This window comes from Rhagoletis pomonella, unplaced genomic scaffold (assembly GCF_013731165.1).
Source record: "Rhagoletis pomonella isolate Grant_MI unplaced genomic scaffold, Rhpom_1.0 Rhpom_scaffold_00008, whole genome shotgun sequence".
Taxonomy (NCBI): domain Eukaryota; kingdom Metazoa; phylum Arthropoda; class Insecta; order Diptera; family Tephritidae; genus Rhagoletis; species Rhagoletis pomonella.
In genome coordinates this window covers 41608831-41633104 of record NW_023458562.1, presented here as the reverse complement: position 1 = coordinate 41633104, position 24274 = coordinate 41608831, and the positions used below count along the sequence as shown (strand labels likewise).

The 24274-nt window shown below is 34.1% G+C and overlaps 1 protein-coding gene and 1 long non-coding RNA gene across 3 annotated transcripts; both read right to left on the bottom strand.

Moving 5' to 3' along the window:
- Positions 1-298: 298 nt before the first annotated feature.
- Positions 299-18954, bottom strand: LOC118744883 (ubiquitin-protein ligase E3C). 2 transcript variants are annotated; one of them, XM_036478290.1, is made up of 9 exons: positions 18299-18634; positions 17452-18193; positions 2917-3319; positions 2701-2822; positions 1844-2626; positions 1573-1717; positions 815-1514; positions 538-738; positions 299-475 (listed from the first exon to the last, which is right to left on the bottom strand). In XM_036478290.1, exons 1-8 carry the CDS (start codon positions 18632-18634, stop codon positions 571-573), a joined length of 3399 nt encoding a protein of 1132 aa, XP_036334183.1. In that variant the 3' UTR covers positions 299-475; positions 538-570. The 2 variants fall into 2 exon arrangements, with proteins under 2 accessions (XP_036334183.1, XP_036334184.1); XM_036478291.1 differs by lacking the exons at positions 299-475; positions 538-738 and having other exon boundaries at positions 1182-1272; positions 1337-1514; positions 18299-18954.
- A 3410-nt stretch (positions 18955-22364) lies between these two features.
- On the bottom strand, positions 22365-23869 carry LOC118745190. Its single transcript, XR_004993628.1, has 2 exons — positions 23434-23869; positions 22365-23354 (listed from the first exon to the last, which is right to left on the bottom strand). It is a non-coding gene; the product is annotated as an uncharacterized LOC118745190 (long non-coding RNA).
- Positions 23870-24274: the final 405 nt, after the last annotated feature.

Below are 24274 nucleotides of genomic sequence, written 5' to 3'. Positions count from 1 at the left end.
TGAGCTACGTATTAATTACCGAAATACTGCAGCCTTGTTGCTTTTTATGATATGTTGCTTATGTTCAACTGAAACTATTCTGAAATGCTGCAGAAATTGCGTACTAAATATTTGTATGTTGCCTTTGATTTGCCAATGATGAGCTACTGACTTCCAAATTTTGGTTTTTTGTGTATGAAGATTCGTTCAAATTTGTTTTGAATACGCAAATATTTTGTTATCAAAATATGCAAAATATTTGAAGAAGCTTAGTTACAGAGTTTTACTTCTCCCGTGTGAAATTAAAAAAACTGGACTCATCAACTTATAAGATTCTATACAAACATACCAATAAGGTAAGTTAGTAATAATATACTGTTTATTTTATAGATAGAATTCTCTATACGCTGGCACCTTTGCCCAACCAATTTGTTTTCGTTCACAATAATATGTGGCATTTATTTACAACTACTCCTCAGTTCCAAACGAAAGTTGCCTGCATTAAGTAAATTTTATAATATTCTTAATGATACAGTAGGTTGTATTTCATAAGCTTACTTAGAAAAACATTAAATGTATCCATATCCAAATTTAACTCAACTCGAAGCCTACTCCCGATTGGATAGCGTACAGTAACTTTTCTCGCATCTGCTCTTCCGTCTTGAACGGTGGGAGCTTTAACAGATTTGTACAGGTGCTCGCTGTAGGCAAGCGTTCCATATCCCCAGCGTTCTGTATGAAAAACGGTGGATCCAAATCCTGTTGAATAAAAAGATTTGTGAGATTTTTTTTTGTTTACACTTGACGTACTGGTTGAAATTATGTGGTAACTTACCTTAAAGCCTAGAAGCGGAGGCCTCGAACAACTTGTCACAAACTTAAGTAATTGTCTACGTTGCAAATCATTGAAGCTTTCCAAAACTGACCAGAAAACTATAATTGATGGATGCTCAGGACTATATTCTCCACCGTATTTGCAATGTCTCTTTAAATCTTCCAAGTCAATAGGTATTTCAGCACCGGAAATTAGTATTTGCAATTCTTTGTTGCTAAACATGTACAGCCACTCGATTGGCAATACATTTGACAGACCTCTCCTAAATGCTACACAATGTTTACGTATTTGAACATTCAACTTATAATTAGCCATCAGTTGGAGATATTCAATCCGATTGGATGCAGATACAGGTATACTCTGTCCATTTGGTTTTAACTCAATCATCTGCGTATGACCTAAAGAATTGCTGGCCACAGTAAAATCCAAATTTAATTCGCTAACATCACCTTCGTAATCTTTGAGATATAACAAATTTTTATAAAGTTCTGGGTCAAGCGAAGCTAATTGATGAATATCTACATCAGCATATTTGCCGGCAAGTTTAGTCAAGAAAAATTCTGCTAATGGTAACTCGACTAGCAAATTTTCGTAAATCGCTTTGCCGAGGATCCTTCCAATGAAATAATAATGCCGTTCAAAATCAGGTTCCAAATCGGCAACGTCTGGATTAGGATACAATTTATTATCCGTTGTGACCCTACAAAAAATATTCTTTATTATCGCTATTTATTTCCTTTTAAGAAGTCAATATTTACATGAAGAATCCGCGATTCGGATCAAATGCAGTTTTAATAAGCTCGGAAAGAAATTCCCGAAAGACACCACCTCCATCAATGCCTGCCTCTTCTAAACCAAGAGATGAAATGAACTGAACGCGAAATTTTAAACGCAAATCGGGCTCTGCAAAATAAAAAATAAAATCGAGAAACATAAACGTTGTCATTCCAAAAGTAGAATGAGACAGAATAATCAATAAGGAATGCATATAAAAATCTGAAATTATAAGTAATTTTCCATGATACGCACCATTTTCAGGACGTAGTCGATCGTAAGCGTCCTCGTATAGATGTGAACGTCTAACTTTTAGGATAATAGACGGGCCTTGTAGAAACGCTTGGTAGTTACCCTGAACACGCATCTTATCTGCTGCCACGAGTCCCTGCAATATTCCCACACGTTTACTAAAAGACACGACAAAAGGAATCTCCCTCAAAATTGTTATAGATCGTATTTGCTTGGTGGACATTGGTGGGCCGTTTTCAAAATCCTCCCTTGTAAAGTCTCTTATTGGTTGGAATGGGCGAATACCGCGAAAACGACTTCCACGAGTCAGCGGTAAATCAGTCGGCCGGTCAAGTGGCAAATCTAAACGGCTTACTGTCCAATGTGATTCGGGACAAAAGCCAAGTCGGAGATCCCGCGTATGTATTTGATTCAATACAAATACAACAACCTTCAGCAAGTTCGCCCAAATCTGTTTTTGCTGCCACATTTTTTTATCATCGGATTCAGAACGGCCCAAAACAAAACGGTAATGCTCATTGAGGTTTGAACGCGTCTCAGGAAATGCCAAATCTACCAATCCCAGTGAAATTTCTTTCAATGTCTTCGATAATTGTACGATTTCGGCAATCGAAAATGGCATAAGGCGAACATGTTTTGTGGTTACCAGTGTTGACTGGAGCGATTTCGCCAACAAATCTTTTTCATCACAGAACTCCGCATCATGCAATGTTGGTAATAGTCGTCCGAAAAGCATACAAAAAGTAGCTAGTAAAGGAATTGTCTGTTCAACACCTCTCTGTTGTGCTGTGGAATTGAAAAATTTAAAGAATTTCTTTACAAATAAATACTTGCAATTAATTTAATTAGTCTTTACTTACGTACAACCCCCTTGGAAATTAGTGAGAGAGGTGCGTTGAAGCCTAGCTGGGTGGACTGCGTTGTCAAAGTGAACCAAACGGTACGAACTATATTTGGCATGAACGCCAGCGTGTAAAGCAGTCTGTTTTGAAATTATAAACCATCAAAAGAAACATACATACATATGTTGTAGAATGCCTCGCGAAAAAATTTACATAGTAGCAAATGTAACATACTTGTATTCGAAAATGGCTTGTTTATTGTAGATCATAAGATTATGACAAATTTTGCACAATGCGTACAACGCCTTTGTATCGATGAGATATGTATCAGTTTGTTCGACAAGCACACGTACACGTTGTGAGTCGTTTAATAGAGTGATGCACTCCAAAAGAACCACCTGCTCTTCGCTACTTAATATTGGTGGCCCTACGTCTAAGTCAGTGCTCTTTTTCTGCGTTTGAGCTTGCCTTGACTTTTCTTCCTCTTCTTCATCATCGCTGGACTCTTCAGCATCGGTGCGTTGGTGGTGTACTACTGATAGCTTAAGGGTTGATTTTGGTAATTGTAATATTTTGCTGGAAATCTCCGCAATTATTTTAATATAGTCACCGACTAAATTTTGTTTATGCAGATAACCTTAAAAGACATTACATTACAATCTAAATAGGTTAATGTAAATACACTATATATCGTCCTTTTTCTCTATAGACAAGTAGGGGATTCGCAACTCGTCTTCAGCGTCGTATTTGTCTTATAATGATAAATGGGCGCTTACACAATATGTTAGTGTATGGCCGAGCTTCTCCTCCGATTTGTGGTATGCACCTTGATGACTTAAAGTCGTAAAATTGTTCAACGTAAAATAACGGTTAAAATGGTTTTAGGTGTAAATGCAATATATTTCGAAGAGGCTGTCAAATTGAGAAATTTCAGAAAGCAGTTGCATGAGCAGTCACACCTTGAGTTGAAATATATTTCCGAAATCTATTTGAGCGCATCCAGTGACAGTCACACCTTGCAACTTTTATTTCTGAAACGGATTTCCGAAAAGTGTTCACACGTGGAAATAAAATTTATCTTTCTCAATCTGACAGCGAATCGCGTGGAAATTTTGGAAATATTGCCAAGTCTAACAAGCTCTTAACTATAGGTTGTTGCAGGCACAATATAGTTGCAGGGTCGAGTACAATATGAAAATATGTTACTTATAGTTTCTGAACCCTCCATTTTTTTTTATAAAAAAAAAACGTTATTTTCGTACTTTATGTACTTATCTATTAACAGCTTGACTACTTTTCATCCGATTTTAAAAATCAAGCATATTTTGAAAAGGGGATTTATAGACCTTTGAAATTATTTATAATATATTGTTAGATTTAACGTCTTGTAAGTTTTAATCGAGGAAAATTTAAAAACCCCCTATATTTCTTTTTTTTAATGCATGAAAATTGTCGAAGTTAAGCAAATTAAGTAGAAATACGGCTTTGAATTTATGTATATGTGTGTTTGTACTGGGGTTGTAAATCACAATGACACTATCGAGGTTTGAAGAATTTCGAAAAATTACATCGATTGTAGTTTGACGTATCGAATTAAAACATCGATGTTTTTACCGATTTTTCTACATGCATGCATACATACATACATATGTAAATAAATGCAAACAAACCACAGAACGGGGACGAGTTCGAGTCGAAGTCGTTTTTCAATACAAAACGTAACGTCGCACATAGGGGTATTTGAACGATTAAGGCGGCCATAAACCAATTTGACAAAATTTTGAAGGAAACTTAAAAAATTAGTCACATTCAATGGAGAACATTCCAAATAAAATTTTCCAATACTTTCTACGTACGCAGTATCCTGATATGTGTATGTATTATCCTCTACTTGCAAGTAAGCATCGTATATTAGAAAAACAAATTCAAACATTAGCGCACACAAGGGGTGAGTTTTTGGGGTTCAAACCCCCCCTAAAACTAATAACCGCAAATACAGACTGTATCTTAAAACTTAATGGCTGTTTCCAGCTCTCAAGGATAACGAAAAATTCATACACAGAATTTCGTTTTCAAATTTGTATAGAACGTTTTACTTTTAAAAACGTTTTGACCCAGGTTTTGCACCAACAATATTTATTTAAGTTGAGAACGCAAATATTCATTTTCACATTTTCAAATCGTTTTTAAATATGAGCGTCTGATAATTGAAAACGCGCATGTTCAAATTGAATTCTAAAATATTTATTTTTTTGATTTAAAACCACGCGTTTTCAAATATGATATTAACATTTTTTTTTATTAAATTATAAACAGTAATTTGCTATTTGAAAATGTACATTCATTGTAAAAAATTTATTGAAAGATACTTACATACACTGCCGGAGCAAAGTATTGGCACAGCAAATTTTTCACAATATATGCAACAATTTTCATTCTAATATTTTTCGGCTAATTTCGTATAGAACTATCGTTCATTCTACAGCAAAATATAATTCCTAAACTTTGTGCAAAACTCGCGAAAATTCAGCAAATTTTCATTAAAATTTTCAGATTTTAACAGATTTTTAACAATTTTTTTAAGTATGCAGATTTGTAGACCAATCAATTTTATTATAATAAAGTGCAGGTTTTAAGTAGCTAGAAATTACCGTTGATTTTTGGCATTTTTTTCACGCAGTCTCTTCAATATAAAAATTTTTTTTCGAAAATACTTTATATGGAAAAATAGCGAAACACCTTTAACAAAAAAAATTCTCAAAAATCAACGCGATTTTTGACTAACTCCGAACTTGCATTTTTTTTACTAGAATTTAATGGGCTGCATACTCAAAAAAATTCTAAAAAAGCTGATTAAAAAGTTGAAAATTTTCTGAATTTTCGCGAGTTTTACACAAAGTTTAGGAATTATATTTTTATGTTTTTTTTTGTTGTTTTTGATTAAAAAATAAAATTTTTTTTAAACGCGAATCGAAATTTTACAAACTGACCACTTTATTTTGTTGCCCAATAAGTTCTCTAATTGCTGTCAAAAAATCATATGTATGTATATAAGCCCAGAAGCAATTTTGTCGAGGCCTTCCCTTGCTAAGATATTACAGAACAGCTCCTAAGCAAGTGCACTACACACAGAGTGCTTCCAGTGCTTCTTTTCGGGAAGTCAGTGGGCAACGTGTTAAGAAAATAAACTCACATGATCTACACAAGATTGAAAATAAGTTAGTATGAACGATTGTAACAAATTTCATTCAAATAATCATTTGAAAACGTATTCACGTGTTGTGGCTGTTGCTGAGTGGCTAGAGATGTTTGCTACTATTTGTTAGCTTTCAAGAGAACCCCAGTTCGAATCACGTTTGCCCCAACATATAATTTTTCATTTCTGTTATGCGCCTTTTTTTTATTACGCAAAAGTATTTGTGAAAAGCGGAAACACACTGCCTTACAATTGGGCCTATTTCATATAAAAAATAATTAAGGAAATCATGCAGATGGTAGAGCCCTCTACATTCCCGAGAAGGCCTTCTGTCATTGCTTTTTACTCCTTCTTTTTGCTACTGGGAATATACACTCATAATTATGTTTTGAATACAGATAGAGGCTGAATGTAAATATATTAACCAAAAGTATAACTTTGTATACATATGTTTAAGAGAACATAGACTAAGTTAAATATATAATATGTACTGCAGTTAATTAACTTTTTTTACTGTTTTAAGAAATAAAGAAATAATTTGATAATTCTTGATTTGATACCTGAGTTTTAAAATTTTATTTTTTGCTTTTCAGTTTATTTGTATTATATTACTTTTTAAAGTAGTTATTTTTTTTGGTAAAAAACTTTAAGCCAATCATAGGTACAGTATTTTTTTTTTGTGAAAATAAAATTGAATGTTTAGCGCAAATAATGCTTTTTGAATTTTTTTTCCAAGGTATATAGAAAAAAAAATCAATTGATTAAAAAATACATTTTTTTAAACGAGAATCGAAATTTTACAAACTGACCACTTTATTTTGATGCCCGATAAGTTCTCTAATTGCTGTCAAAAAATCATAAGATTCGAATGAATGGTTGATGAAATATTGCAAAAGGTGTAAAAGCCTGCATACAAATTTGTTTGCAAAAAACTCGTAAAAAAATTTAAATTAACGCAAAAGCTTTGGTATCAATATTGCACACCATGTTAACTTTCAAAATCGGTCAATGAAATATAAAAAATTTAAAAGTCAACGTTGGGTGGCCCACTTTAGAAAACTTGACTCTTAAGGCTGATTCACATACAACTTTCTTCGCTTTGCTTGATAGTTCTTTGCTTTGACATATAATATCGATGTAGGCATATGCATGAGTATGCTCACATAAAAAACGTTTGAAGCAAAGCAAAGCAAAACGAAGCAAAATCTTGGGCAACTCCCAACTTTTACCCGCTTTGGCAATCAGCTGTCTACATGTATCTTTTCTCGTGCGCTTGCATTTGCATTTAATGACAAAAATAGGGTAAATAGGAATTATTATTGCTATTATTAATGAATATTATTATATTATCTATTTTACAGATAAAAAATATGGAGGAAAAGGAGAACGCAAAAGCTGTCAACGTGTTTATTGTAGCATACCTTCTGCGTTTCACGATTTGTTGTCAAAGTTTGAACTGTCAAGCAAAGCGAGGAAAGTCTTATGTAAATGGCCCTTTATTGTTTAAATTTCTAAAAGAAATTTCACTAGTAGCATTTCAATTTCCTTCTGTTGATTTTTGATTTTGACTTTTTTCCAGAAATTCGTCTTTAAATAGGCATTTTTGTTTACAGTTTACTCATCATTCAATAATACAGCTAAAATTTGACACTCCTTTATCTAGATTTGTATTTTGGAAGTAGGAGAAAGGGAAGAATATGATCGGATTTTGCGAAAACGGTAGTAGAATGGGACTACAAAAAGTACGCAAAGTATACAATTAGAAGTAAAATGTGTATTATTAATTATATGCAATATATATATATATATATATATATATATATTTGGTGTTTTAATGGAAATACTAAACAATACATAAAAATATGCATTTTTAATTTGAGTTGTTCGTCATTTCCGGGAACAAATCTAGAATACCGACCGTTCAGTTATGCAAAAACGAAAAATGCAGATCAATAGAACTTTTTATGCTTATTTCAACGATGCCAAAATTATTTGGCGTAAGTAAAAAATGAAGAGGTTCTAGATGGTTAAAGTTCAGTTTTTAGATATTTTAAATATCTTATGAACTTTATAACCGATTAAAAAACTAATGACGTCACCATAAAGGTAATTAATTTGTTCTTCAGCTGATGTACATAATTTATAGCTTTTTGTATTTTTAAACCAAAACCACTAAAAAACGAACAAATGTTATTTTTTCATGAAATAACCTTTTTTGAAAAAACTGCATAATTAATGAAAAAGAAATTTATATTATTTAGAAAGTACAAGTTATTATCTTTAATTCGATATTACATATTTTATCATGATCTACTTTTGGGTTTCAACAATTTAGTGATAATAAAAAATACAAATAAACCTCTTATACAAATAAACCTCTTATATCTTCTTTTTTTTTACCTGCGCCAAATATATTTGGTATCGTTGAAATGAGCGTAAAAAGTTCTATCAATCGGCATTTTTGGTTATTTTATAGCTAAACGGTCGCTATTCTACACTTGTTCTAGAAAATTGCGCAAACGAAGGTGATGCCAACGAATATTTAGTATGAAGAATTTTTGGTTTTACTACTAATATCACTAGAAACTATTGTGTAAGCAACATTAGGTTCATTCCTTATCTTTTTGGACTAAAATCTGAAAAGTGTCAAAATGCCAGAGCGTAAACAAAATGCGCTCACTAAAAGAGAATAACAGGAAAAGTAAAGGAACGCAAAAAACCAAATTTTTAGTCCAAAGAATGGCAACAACAACACTAACGTCAAATAAGAACAGAAATGTATGTACAAAACACATTCACGCAAGCACAAGCACAATAAACACTTGCTATATCAATTATTTTTTGCCTCGTTTCAATTTCAATTTCAATTCACTTCTTTTACTTTTTAGATTATTCTCACTTTTAGCGTATTCTTTAATTTCCGTTAATTTAAATTCAGTTGAGTTTGACACTTTTCAGGATTTTGCCAGAAAAAATTCTTCTGACTAAATCTGACTACTTCGGACTGATGAGAGTCACTCTCACTGACTGTTGCTCTCTCATTTTTGCTGTCATTTCCGAGTTAAGGAACGCTTTTTGGACTAAATCTGACTACTTCGGACTTTTTCTGACTATTTCTGGGAGATAAGGAACGCTCCTATTGTGGACAAGTAAAGGAGCCGATTTTATGTGTGGGAGCGAGACGACTGTTTTAGTACAAAACCTTTCTATTATTGAATCATGCAGTTTACTCAAAAATTTCAAACTTTGTTTACGTATATGGATTCTAAAACCAACAACAAAATACACACAGCTTGCTGTTTTTTGCTCTGGTCCTGTCCAATGTGCTGTGGTGTGTGGCAATCTCCAAATTTTGTGAAGAGAGAAGGATTGTATCTTTAACATGAGAAATCTAAATAAGAAGGCTTCCAGGAGAATGTTGTAAAAGTAGAGAAGTTCTTTAAGATCGAAGGGAAGTTGATCCCTTCAAAGGTACGCGTTGCAGTTCAGCTCGTTCCGGATGCTATGCATTGCATTGTGCTTGGTCGAAATCTCAGTCTGAAGATGATCCGTTGAAAATAACTTATACTTCAAAAGTAGTCGGATATTTTCTTGCATGTCTCCCTGCCTAAAAATGTGTAACAAATTTTGCGGGGGAAAAATCCTGAGCACAAATTAAAAAGTTATGGAAAAGTATTCTACAATTGCGTGACGTTACAACTGAATATTTACATATGTATGTGTGTAAGTTCTGCTCTTACAAAAGTTTGAAAAATTTCAGGGCTAATAAATCTAGGATCATTGGAAAAGGTTTTGGGGAAAATTTGGGAAAATTATTTTGGCTGCGTTTCTTTATACATTCCGGATAATCCCACTTCACAGCCGGAGTAAACAGAATGCGTTTGGGATGCGTTGACATATCATCAGGAGCGTTCTAAAGAATAAGTAAACAAAAAAGTTTATTCCAAACGTTCAGAATGCATAAAGAAATGCAGCCTTTATGTTCGGCTGCCATAAATATGGTCACAGTAGTAATAATGCATTTAAGTGTTAATTTTTTTAATTATTTTATTAAGCAAAAGTTCAATTTAAATGTAACAAAAATAGCGGTTTTCAACGAGATTTTTCTACAAGCTTTTATTTAACTTGGTCATCCCGGGGAAATTTCAAATCGATTTTAAACTAACTTCCCGACAAGGTAGATACTTGAAATTTTCAGCATAGTTCTAATCATGATGACAATGCAATTTAAAATATAAATGAATTCCCTAGATGTTCCAGGGGTCTTATATGGCTAACAGATAAACACCATTATCGACTTCTTCGATTACATTATATAACATGTGATCGATAAAGCCGGTGCTTCTACCTCCGATTCGTGTTAACCGGACATTGAACAACCGGTTGTTGTTGTTGTAGCAGCATACAAATTCCCCAAAAACTTTTTGGGGAGTGTTGCTGGAGTGACAGTCCTTGGTCAGATATAAATCTGGGTCGTTCCGGTTACGTAGACCCGACTGTCGTGTGAACGTTTGAACAACCGGCCCTAAGGGTTGCTTTCGCCATCTCTGGTTAACACTAACCTTCGGTTAAACATCGTTATCGACGCCACCTACTCTCTATAAGAAAAGTTCTTTAAGGGCCGTTTTTGTAATGTCTGGTTATCACTACCTCCCAGTTAAACGTCATTATCGACATTTTACCTCCGGTTTGTGTTAACCGGATATTGGACGGCCATTAGTCAATTGTTATCGTTTGACAGCGTGAAACTCTCTGCAGTGCGTTTGCGATTCGGTATTAGCATTCTACGCAAAAATTTTTTAATCAAATAATTTGGTGTCAAAGACATTAATCTGAAAAGTGCTCTAGCAACGTTACAAAAATTGTATATTCCTCTGCATTCAACTTAAGAGCGTACATATGTATGTACATATGTATGGGTATAATACATACATATCCCATCGACCAATTGGTTTTGCGTATCTTACGGCCCTCAAATTTTACAGGAGAACGAAAAAACAGGGTTTCTTTGAAGGCATTGCCTTGATAGGCGGTATTTTCTCCAGCTATTATTTTACAAATCAGTTGTTTTAATAACGATTTTACGATTCTTATGCGTAAATCTAGATGCCTGGAGTTCAGGGTTACCAAATCTCATTTTGTCACAATGGCGATTTGGCAACTGATCGATGGGAGGTTTTGCAAGAACATCGAAGATATGTATGTAGTTAACCTACATACATATGTTTCCACAGAATGATATATATTCTTGCAATACTAGATACAAATACTACTTCGTTCGAAAGCAGGAATGATTTTCTTATATAATTGTGTATAAATTCCAAATAATTTGCAAAAATCTCCAGATAGAGAACAAACATAATACCTAAATGTTTACTATGCACTCATTTTATCTTCATCTTAAGCAGGGATCACACGATTTGTACATTTGCACAGATTTGTACATTTTTTGAGCTGAACTCAAATTTCTAAACAACATCACTCTCTTACTGCCGAAATATACATATCTGTACAAATGTACAAATCGTGTGATCTTCGCTTAACAGCTTCTTTACAGCGTTTTCACTACTGCTAGTGATAGCGGAGCGTAGTTCGCCGGCGCAACTAAGTAATATAGTTTTAGGCTAGATTCTATTCTTTGGAAAGATAAAATACCGGAAATTAGTTCGAATGAATCAGCTGTTAACCTTGTGATATTTCTATACGAATTTCTGTAGAGCACGTACCGGGTTTGTGGTTTATACTTGAGCTGAATGCTTAAATTAAATAAGACACCGATTTGTTTCTGATGTGCTCCTAATTCGTAACATATTGGGCGCGTCCATAAGGCTTACATAGCTATTGTCTAATCGTTGACTGTTTGTTCTAGAAACGCACAGCTGAGTAGTTCCGCTCAGTACAACAGTTGCAGTTTTGAGAGATGTGTGTGAGCGTCCATAAGAATACAAATAGAATTCTTTGCCCCACGCTCGCATTGAACTGTATAGCAAGCTTAAGTCTAGGTTCAGACAGAGAAACTTTTGTCGCGGCAACTTCGTCTGAGTAATTCTAGTTGGACGTTCACAGCTGAAAACAACAATTGTGTACAAAAGAATTGCCCTGTGTGAACGCGAAGGGCAACACCTAAAGAGAAATTGTCGAAACGAAATTAAACGCTAATATACGAGCCCGATTATTGGAATTTGATTTGCTAACATCTGGCAATCCTTTGTAAAAGCAAAGCCCTTCAAATTGACATCTCATTTTTAAATTCGAACGAACAATAAAGATTTGATGACATGAACAATCGTGGCGTTAAATATTTAATGCGTAAAATCTCCGAACACAATTAAGAAGTTTCATTTCAATAAAAGTCCCATATAATTATTAACAGAAGACGTAAATCATTTCCATCTTGAAATAAACGTCTCGCGAGACTAGGGTTGCCAGACGTACTGATTTTGGGAGTAAACGTACTCCTTTTTATTGCAATATACTCCTTTATTAGCTTTGTACTTCTTTTGTATTTTCTTTTTTCCAGCTATTAATGTTTTATCATATACAGGGTGTAAAATAATATATGTTGAAGTTTTTTTTTTTGAAAAATAAATTATCCACAGATTTTACTTCAAATTTATTAATTTGTTTTTAAATTTCAACCCTCATTTGGGTTTACCGGCGGTAAACACTTTGAGAGAAAAGCGCAAGTAAAAAAAGTAGTTAATGTATAGTCTTTAAATTTAACCTTCATTTGGGTTTACCAGGGGGTTTGGGAGAAAAGCGCAAGTCTTCGTCGGTTACTTTATTACATATATTCTGTAACCATAGGCTTATTTCCCCTTGGGTCCTTTATACTCCGCCTTTTGTCCAACATAAGGCCTCATACTCAGCAATCGAAAAGATTCGAAACTGGTGACTACAAAATCTAAGAAAAAATAAACCTTAAAAAGAGGTTCGTGCCGCATGTACTTATCTCCCAAAGCTGGCAAATGCAAATCAGGATTAAAATTTTAAAACCAATTAATAAAATTAAAGTAAAATATTTACAAAGTTAACACAAAAAAACACAAAATCTATAAAAAAAAACTCTTTTATTTTTCAAAAAACCTGTGCGACAGTTATTATTTTACGCGCTGGACGTTGCCATTCATATTGTGGCAAACACTACTTAGTAAGCAAAGTTAAGTGTGATAGTGAAAAGGTGTAAGCATGGCCTTAGGGGCAGGGCGCTCGGGTATATAAATCAGCAAAATATTAAATTAATTATAAGGCTTAAATTAAAAAAATGGCCATACATTCAGGAAGAGTCTGGAATTCTTTTGTAGTTTTTAGTTTTTTAGTTGGGGAAACTTCCCTATAAGGGCGGTCATTGAGAACCGAATTCTACGCAAAAATACTGTGGACGCAAGTGGAAATTGTGACTTTTAGCAATTTTTCTAAGGAGTCCCTGGGGAACCATAGGGCCCTGGGTGGTCGGGAGTAAAATTTTTGTAAATGCCCTCTCCAAAAAGGTCGGAAAAGGTGCCACGTCCACTCCCCCTTCGATCACCGTCTCTTTAACAACCGTCCCTATTGGAAAGCCAACCCATATAGTTATTTATTTTTCACATTTATTGTTGCTTTGAAAAAGATTTGTAAGATATCTTTGTTTGTTTGTACCTAATTAATGGTAATTTGTAACAATAAATTGCACAAAAAATTTAAAAAAAAATTGTACTCCTTTTTTGTGTCATGTACTGCTTTTTTTCTATCGAAAATATAAATGTACTCCTTTCTCCGTTTCAAAATCTGGCAACCCTACGCGAGACGAAAAAAAATCACATATAATTATTATGAGACGAGGAAATCATAGAGACAAAAAAAAAATAAAAATGCCGTATAATTATTATGAGAAGACTAAATAATTTTCGTCTTGGAGTAAACGTCCCGAGAGATGAAAAATATAAAAATACCATATAATTATTATGAGAAGACGTAAATAATTTCCGTCTTGAAATAAATATGCCGCGAGGCGAAAAAGAATAAAAGTCCCATATAATTATTATGAGAAGACGAAAATAATGTACATCTTAAAATAATCGTCCCGCGGGACGAAAACAACTTTTCCATTGTTCAGTAATAATTATACAGAAATATTTAATTTTATTTCTTATAATCGTTATGGTCTCTGGAAAACTCTCAACAAGCCAAGTCTAACAATATATTGCTGTACAAATAAAGGTCTATAAATTGCCTTTGCAAAACATGTTTGATTTTTAAAATCGGATGAAAAGTGGACACGCAGTTAATAGATACGTGCATCAAGTCCGAAAATAACGAAAATTCTCGACCCTAACCACAACCTAAACTAAGTTTGCTTTCGGATACTTTTCGTGATTTTTATTACAACGCTTTTATCAACTTGCAATATTGTGTGTCCAGACACCATTTTTAGCTATAAAACCTTTGCTTTGCAAAGTTCCTATAAAAAGTCTAGTGCATAGGGCGACATCTACCTCTCAACCGACGAGGTACATACATATGTATATGCATGTGTGTGCATCAATCTATTAATATCGTTGAATTATTTTAATATCTGTTGCAAAATTTTATACAGACAAGACTAATAAGTAGAAAATAAATGAAATTAAAAAAATTAATATGCGTGATTTTATAAATGGACTTTTGATTTTGAAATTTTAGCAAAAGTAATTATAAACAATTTATGAGATTGAAAATGAAAACGTGGGGCGCATGCATATATGTAATCTATATCTATATATATAATACGCGAAGGCATTTTTTGTGCAGCATACAAGATCTGCACCGTTCGTTCGATTCTCAAAAATGGGGTGTCAAATTAAAGCGCTTGGCCTGTAGATGTGCAATAAGGTTTTATTTTTTCAAAAAGAGTTGCCACTTGTTAAATAATTAAACTCAAGTTATTTACTAATTAAGCCCTCAGATCCGCACCGTCCGTTCGATTTTCAAAACTGAGGTGCCAAATTAAAGGGCTTAGGGTGTAGATGTTCAGGAAGGTTTTACTTTTTCGAAAAAAGTTGCCACCTGTTAAGAAATTAAGCTCAAATTAATTAAAAAGTTAAATTAATTATTAATTATGGGTATCAATCGAAATGGTTTTGAAAAGGCTTTATAACTTAACTACGTATAGGAGGGTTGCCACATGTTAAAAAATGTAATTCAATTTTAATTAAAGGAATTTAGTAGATGAATAAGGTATCGCTATATGGGTGTCATACAAAAGAGGTTTAAAAAGGTAGTAGTTTGAAAATATTTTGAATAGGGTTGCCACCTATTTGAGAAGTTTAATTGAACTATTTTATACCCAAGTTATATGAAATATTAACGATGGATGTCAAATGAAAGAGCTTCAAGAAATACTTAGTTTGACAATTTAGAACATTTTTGATGTGTTTGAGGGTTTAAACTCCTTTATTTAAGAACTATATTTACGAGGGTTGCCACTTGTTTAAAAAATGAATTTCTACTTAATTCAACAGTTACTTGAAATATTTATAACAATGTTAGGCGAAAAATATTTAAGAAAATTTTAGTTCGAAAATAATTTTTAAGAGGGTTGCCGCCTGTTTTGGATGTGGAATCTACATGAAATTTTAAAATATGGTTATCAAAAGAACGAGTGGTAAGAAATCTTTCAATTGAAAATTTGGTTTTTTTTGGTGAAAAAATTAAGCTCAAATTATTTAATAGGTTAAATGGATTGTCAAAAGATGGGTATCAATCGAAATGGGTTTGAAAACAGTTTCTTTCTAAACTGTATTTACGAGAGTTGCCATGTTCTTAAAAAATTAAATTCAACTTAATTCATCGGTTAATTGAAATATGTATAACAATGCCAGGCGAAAGTTTTTAGTTTGAAAATACCTTTAAGGAGGTTGCCACCTGTTTGAAAAGTCGAATTTGTTTTACTTATACGAAAGATACATAAATGAATTATCGAAATATTAGCGTCAAACGAAAGAGTTTTAAGAAAGTTATAGGCTGATAATATTTTTAATTAGAGTTGCCATCTATTTTTTTATTTTGAAGGTCATCACATCTGCACCGTTATTTCGAATTTCCAAAATGAGAAGTCAAATTAAAGAACTGGGATTCTACATTAGATGTGCACAGGTTTCATATTTTGAAGTTACAGAGAGATTTGAAATTTGATGAAATGAAAACCGACACCATGCGAGACCTCTCATCACTGAGAAATGGTTTAGATTAATCATTAGGAATATTTTTAGAGGTTTTTGAATAGGGTTTCACCTGTTTAAAAAATTTAATTAAATGTTGGCGTTTTGGCGCCATGCGGGTTAACTAGTACTCCTATATTGGCAGTAAGAGCTAGTACCTTCCGAAAACATTACTCTACAGATATATCAATAAAACCGTACAAAAGAAAAGGAACACATATGTTTATAAATAAACACATACACAACACATACACAAAAACGGACTTCACGTACACAATACATACCAGGGATGTTGCGAATATTTGCATTCGCATTCGTTATTCGCATATGCGGAAAAAAGTCAAAAAAAATTACCTTAGAAAATCTTATCAACTTAGCTGAAATAGAAAAATGCATACATGTTTGCAAAAATCAATTTGCAATCAGCAAATCGATTTCACGCAAATATCATATTTTCGGCAAGCAAGCAAATGTAAAAAAACCCGCTCCTTTCCCGTCTCCCGCTTGTTGTCTACACTTGTCGTTCTGACTTTCATTTTTATCTTAGAGTTTGTCTTGATCCGACACAAGCACGCGCCTGCCTCCGCAAGCACCCCCTCTGCCTAGTGCTGATCAGTTTTTTGTTTCTCTTTTCATTTTCGTTTTTAATTTGCATTTTGCTTTTCACAATTTCGTCGAAGTGTGGAGGAATTGAAAATCTTTGCCGTGGTGGCAGCCAACATTCCGTCGACGAGTGGTGCATTTCGTAGTCCGCACCTCAAAATTTTTGATGGCAAAAAGCTCATACTGGAAATGCGCCTTCTCATTTATAAACGTTCTCTGCTCTGGCTTTGTATTGCATGCACCCCACGCTTTTCATTTTCAATCTCATAAATTGTTTATGACTTTTGCTAAAAATTTCAAAATAAAAAGTTATCAAAACAAATTCTGTGGGACTGAGAAATATTATTTTCTAATTTTTAGTCCATTTATAAAAGCGTTGTATATTAAAATTTTTTTTTATATTATTTTTTTTTGTAGGACCGAGATAAATATTTTCCAGAGGTTTAAAAACCCTTTGGTGTAGATACAAATCGCCTTACTTAAAGTTGATAAGTTCTAAGACTAACAGAATACGACGCTTAGGACCATATGTCCATCCCCTACATGTAGCTCGAATTTGTGAGAAAACAATCAGACTACTTAATAACAAAAGTTTCAACATCATGTTGAAAAATTTGGGTACTCAATAACATTTGTTTACTGTTAGTTACTCCATAGCTTTATTAGAACAGCAGAGAACTGAAAAACGTTTAGTCTGAAAATTTTTAGCTTAAAGGACTCCCATGCAGAAATTGGAGTAACGCAGAAATAAGACGATATGTTACATAAATAAAGTAGTAATCTGGAGCTTACCTATGTGTTTGCGGTCAAGTATTAAAATTGCATTAAAAAGGTAGCTACTGAATAACTCAGAGTGCTGCGTTTCTAGATTTTCTCCTGTAAGTGTAGATTGAGCCGTTGCGCGATGAGGCAATGAGGACGCGCCAGTAATGGTCGAAGGCGATGAAGTAGTTCCAGAAGTTATATCTACTTGCATTTCTTCTGACTTTTGGGAGCATATTAAATGCTGTAACATTTGTATTAACTGATAAAATGGAAAATCAGAACACTCTGCCATGGAAGGCAACACATAATTTCGTATTGGATCGCTAAACGGTTTAGCCAAAATATGTTTACTAAATTCTTCGTATATAACCGGTATTTTGTTCTTCAGCAGCAAAGGACGCAACATAAGTTGGAAGATAGCATCAGCAAATGGGCTCGGTGCGTGTAAGGTCTCGCCATCCAATGGGGGACATTTTGTCTCCAATAACTCTCGAAGACGTACAAAGTACTCATGCTTCACCAGAAAACTGAAAATTACAAGCAAGTATGCATGTACACGATCCTCATCCTCCATATATCTATCCAGAACTGCAGTTGATGTGAAGACCTCTAATATACGAAGTGGTATAGCGGGAGAAGTATTTGGCAGTGTCATTTGTGTCATGCAAATGTCGAGCAGTTTCTTTAGTCGGTGTAGCCAAATGAACTCTGTGCTAGAATTTCGAAGTAGACGTTCAGGCTGACGCAATATGTGCTGACAAACATCAATCTAAAATTTTATGAAAAAATGTTTATGCAGTTCTTTTTAGGAACAACATTTTATAAGCTATACGATTTTATGGGTAAATCCCATACAGAAATATTTCATACGTACCAATCGTTTACCATCTTTGGTTTCTCTGCTAGTATAAAAGAATAGAAGCCGTCTTAGTAAGTAGGATAAACAGTCATCATCCACAACACGTTCGCGATGCGTTCGCAGGAAATCATCAAATAGTTCACGCTCCAGCCGCTTGCGACGTTGGCGATGAATGAAAGAACGTGTGTGCGATTGTAGTACCACAGCACCATTGTTTTGTAGACGCATCTCATTTCGCTTTTGCCGTTCATGTTGGGCCTTACGTATAATAGTCTCGCGGTCAGAGCTTTGGGAGGCACCTCCTAAACTTTGTACCGGTCTTCTGCGGTAATCGCCATCGAAACCAAACATATTTCTTTCGTAAAAGTTTAGGGCTTGTATGAAATCAAGACCACTTAATCTCGCCTGCTGCAGACTCGTATCAGTCCTTATTTTTGCTCGTTATTAATTTTTATTAGCGAATGCCTCGACCCACTTTGTGTTTGCAAATCATCTCATATATTATTACAGTATAACTAATTTATTTATTGTTTCTACTTCTGCCTTTAAACTTCAAGTTTTTCTACAATAGCTGAGAATGACATTAGAAATTTTAACATATTTTTGACAGTCCTCAAATGCCAATAGTCATCTGTTCAGACACAGAACGTAAAAACAGAGAAGTAGCAAAAGGGGTTCTATCGTAGATTTCGTAGCTAATACCACCATGATACAAATATAGTAAGGTAGAACCGCTGAGAGTCACTTTTAAGATTCTTGACGTTTCCAAACAATTTAATTTTTAAATTTACTCACAAACTCACACACACATTTTCATTTTCAATATCAAGCAACAACAATTTCGAACAATTTCAATTTTTTATTTTTACTTTTATATGATTTTAAAATGTTGGCAAACTTCAAAAAAAATCATGGCCGACAAATTGAGAGAACGGTTATACCTTGCTATGTTTTTATCATGAATACCAAGATTACTCACAAACATGTACGTAGTAGCAGTGGCAATATTTGCTTACCTGTGACTTTCAGCCCTATTCTAATAAAACCTCACAACTGAGTTGTGAGCAAAAATTTGTGAGATTTATTGTGAGGTCTATTTTGTGAGGTTATTCTTGCCCACACCTCATAAGAAAAAAGGTCAACAAAATTACCACACGAGGTGAAAAGCTTTTTACTGTCTAACAGCTGTTTCGTAAATTAAATAAATAAAAAAGATGGATGCTGAACAACAGGAAAAGTAAATATTTTTGCTATTTGTTTATTTTTTTGATAATTACTGATTTTATTTATATTCTAGACGAATTTAAAAAGTAATAACAAAGCAGGAGTAGCTCCAGTACTTCACACAGTTTGGAATCCACAACTTGGTGCAAAAGTTTGTATGGAAATTAAATCCTATGCCTGATCTAACTCTTCCGAAACTGCCGTAAAAACAAACAATAACTCCGACATTACTGAATATACTTTTAGTTTAAAAAAAAATTAACACAGACACTGATAGCGAATGAAAATTAATAAAACATTATTCAATTGCTCAATAAAAATCGGCTGTTTTTCCCTTGTGAGCGTCTCATTCGTACATCATAAATTTTCTGACAATTGTGAGCGTTTGAGCTTTCGAATTCACGCCAGCATAGGGATAACCTCACAATAGTCAGAAACCTCACAATAGTGAGTGTGGCGATGTTTGTGAGGGCAACAGAATAGAGCTGTAACGTTGAAAAGTACGGGATCGCTTTCTAGTAAAAAATGGTAACCTCTGTCAACTTCAACATAACCTCCAAATTTTGGTTGTAAATTTTTGCTTATTTGGTATATAAACGCGAAATGGTTTGAAAAACCGCATAAATTCAAATACGTACAAAAAAAATCCGCATAAAAAAGAGACCTAAGTGTATATGATATCGGCTAAAACACTTGAACTTAAAGCAACAGAGAAATATTATTTTATCAGTTTTAACCTTAGTCGATCCAAGGTTCAAGAAAAATGCTTTGGCGGATGAAGAAGCCTTTCAGGGGGGAGATTCTGTAACCAGTTAGCGACAAGTTTCGAATCGATGTCGCACTTGTTGACGTAAAAATATTTCATATCATGCGTCAACAAAACCGACACCGATTCGAAAAGTGTCGCTAACTTGTTACAGAATCTGCCCCCAGACCTACAAAAATGATATCGTCCAAAGAACATAACAGCCCTATTCTGTTGCCCTCACAAAAATCACCATACTCACTATTGTGAGGTTTCTGACTATTGTGAGGTTATCCCTATGCTGGCGTAAATTTAAAAGCTCATACGCTCACAATTGTCAGGAAATTTATGATGTACGAATGAGACCCTCACAAGAGAAAAACAGCCGATTTTTATTGAGCAACGGAATAATGTTTTGTTAATTTTCGTTCGCTATTAGTGTCTGTGTTAAGTTTTTTTTTTCGGAAGAGTTAGAGCAGGCATAGGATTTCATTTCCATACAAACTTTTGCTCCAAGTTGTGGATTGCAAACTGTGTGAAGTACTGGAACTACTCCTGCTTTGTTATTTCTTTTTAAATTCGCCTAGAAAATAAATAAAATCAGTAGTTATCAAAAAAATAAACAAATTGCATAAATATTTACTTTTCCTGTTGTTCAGCATCCATCTTTTGTAATTATTTTGTTTACGAAACCGCTGTTAGACAGCAAAATGGTTTTCCCCTCGTGTGGTGATTTTGTGGAGCTCTTTTCTTGCGAGGTGTGGGCTAGAATAACCTCACAAAATACACCTCACAAGAAATCTCTCAAAGTTTTGCTCACAACTCAGTTGTGAGGTTTTATTAGAATAGGGATGTAAATCTATAAGAAGAGACAACACGTAATAATTGTAACGAGTGGAAACATCAGGAGCGTGCTTTCTCTTTTGCCCAAATACGTTTTCCGATTGTTTGAAAAGCGAAGGCACGCTCCTGATGTGCACACTCGCTAAAATTATAACGTGTTGTCTCCTCTTATAGATTTAAGCTCTTTGTATCGTCCGATTCAGCTGGAACCAAAATGCTTCAAACAAGAGTTTCTCTGTATTATCGAACCTCGAACCGACATCTTTCATTTGAATCATTATTAAAAGCTCTATTGGCTCTTTCATTGGGGTTTTGATAGGCGAGTCTCCCCTGAACCGTTTTTTCCATATTTTTGGCCTATGTGCGCTTTTATTCCAAACCTAAATGTTTCGGTACCGAGTATCGGGACCATTGGATACTTTTTTAATCGGTGCCGAATATGGATTAATACTTAAAAGTATTAACTCAGCACATCACTACTGCTGTCATCTAGACTGTGACGTCTGCAAAACAGCTGATTCTGTCAAATTCACTGAGAGCCGATTAACGGTGTTGCCATCGGCGCCACCTTCTGTATTCTCTCCACCGTGGAGGGAAACGAAATACAAACATGTTGAGCCTTATCATGAGTTTCATTTTCCCCGCACCGGTTCACTTTTCACTTTTGGTTTCCATATTTTTTTACTATGGGCGGATGACAAATTTTCGGGTGAATTTTTTTTCAGGCGAATCTCAGGATCAGACAGGTTGTCTATTAGTCTGTTCCTTTGAGCTTCGGACTAAAACCTGTGGAACTGTCCAACCACAGTATAGACAGTAGCCAACCTTTTTGGGTTGTTGTTTTAGTAATCGTTGTTGTTGGAGCTATATTCACTCTTGAGAAAGACACTGGGTTGTGTGCTGTTATTTAATGGCCTTCCTCTGAATTTTTCTTAGATTTCAGGGTTGTGTGCTGCTTTATTATTAGATAAATAAATTTAAGCATTTGAAAATCATGATCTTATTACAAGAAAATTATAAATGGTGTAGTAATTAAAGGAATGAATAAGTTGAATCCAAAATATGAATGCTAAAATCTAGAAAATTATGTACAGCAATTTAAAATAAACATATTAAATATATAAATGCTTAAGTATCCTTCGGTCTTGTTTCTATCACCGAATCAAATAAAGATTTGGTAAGTAAATGTTTACATTTAGTACTAGGCAATAATAAATTAGTAAAATGATATTATAATGCTCTAATAACTAAAGAAATTAGTAAACAAGCTTTAAAATTTTAAGAAAGTGATGAAGAAGTTATTATTTTTTCATTTAAAACATTGTATTACTCTGGGCCAGTGCAAATGAGTAGAAAAGTGCTATGGTGAAAAAACTTTTTACTATGGTAAGAAACTAATACATTTCTGCGGTGCCAATTCGTAACTTTTTACTGCTGGAAATTTTGAACAGTTGCTCTGGTGCAAAAGTGTTTAGCAATTAAAATGCAGAAATTATGTAAAAAAAATATGTCTTTACTGACTTTAATTCTTCTAGAACTGAAAGCCATTCGTTTATTAAACCAAAACCACTTCAAAACCGTCAGGCAGGTGTGATTCTTGCTCGGCTTGGAAATTTTCATTCACCCCATAGTTATCAAAAATTTACCATCCCGAGTACTTTTCTATTAATTGGCACAGGCCCTCAATAAGAATTTAAACAGGTCCGCTATATAACAAAAATCAAGTGAGGTATAATTTCAATTGTATTATAATATATGTACATATTATTTCCACAACAAAGTCATGGTCATCACCAGAGACTTATGGCATTGGTTCATGTTAATTCATGTTGCAGAAATTTCGGTTCAATTATCCAAAAGGCTTTCCCATTGACCCTCAGCGATCTTCGTACACTTGAACTTGCGAGAAACAGCTGCCCGAAATCTTAAGCAGTTTATTCCTTTAGTTTTAAATTCACTCAAAAAGAAATATTTCGTATACTTTTACAAATGAGATTGCAAGTATCCAGCAGGCATGGTGTATTAAACAAGGTGGTGTTGGGGCGACAGCTGAGTTTTTCGCCGTGGAGGCCATTACGTCAAAATGATGTGTTTGTTGTAACTCATACCACCGACAGTATGGACATCAGCGTATAATTTGTTAGTGTAATTTTTTACTTATATACGGCCAACACCACCTTGTTAAATACGCCTTGCCAGCAGGTAAACAGCCCATCGCCAAGATGTTTAAGCCTACCTCAGCCATATTCCTTGTTCTTGCTAATACATAAAATTCGAGGAATTATAAAAATAGCATAAAATGTATCGATTCTTGAAGAAATTCAGTGAAAATTACTACCTGCATTGTTTTTCGCGTAAACAGAAGAAAAATAAATAGAAACATATATTCACCACGGCAGCAGTAACACCAGAGCAGTATTTTTTCTGTAGTTGCTCATTGCAGCGCTTCGAACGTTCAGATAGTCGTTTTCATTTTGCACAAAAACGGTAATGAAACAAGTTTTACTCCAATAGTTTACATGGTAAGTCATTTACAATTTTATGTAGAATTATTCAATAAATTTTGTTTTACACTATAATTTTTGAAACTATTTTGAGCTAATTATTTTTTGTTTCACAAAAGCAACTCTGCGTGCTTAGAAAGTCTGTGTACCAATAATTTCATCAATGGCATATTCATCCTCGAGGAAGGCATTCGCCACATTCACCCAAGGTTGTTTACTGGTTATATTGTGAGCGTGTGTGAATCGGTAACAAAGTTCGCGGCAAGTAAATTTTTGACAAGTTTGAGGTGAATAAAATTTCAGTAGCCCATAGGGCTAGTGAAATTTTTGACAAATGCATAGAAAATTTTGACAATTGCAAAGATTGCTGCTGTGTGTAATTTTTCGTAAAATAAAAGCTTAAGTTGATGAACTGCAATCAATGATGGTAGATGTTTTCTTAAAATATTAATTTCACTAAATTTGTAATAGTTTATTGCGCATAAATCTGCGGTTATGAAAAATTTACTGCTGCCAAAAAAGATTTCATTTCACACAGCAGATTGGCAAAACTGTCTCACCATAGTACAAATATTATTCAACAGCTTTCCCCATAGAACTTTGCTACCGATTCACACACGCCCTGTGTGTCCAACTACAATTTTACTCTCAAGTGAGAGCAAAGCAGTGTTTGCA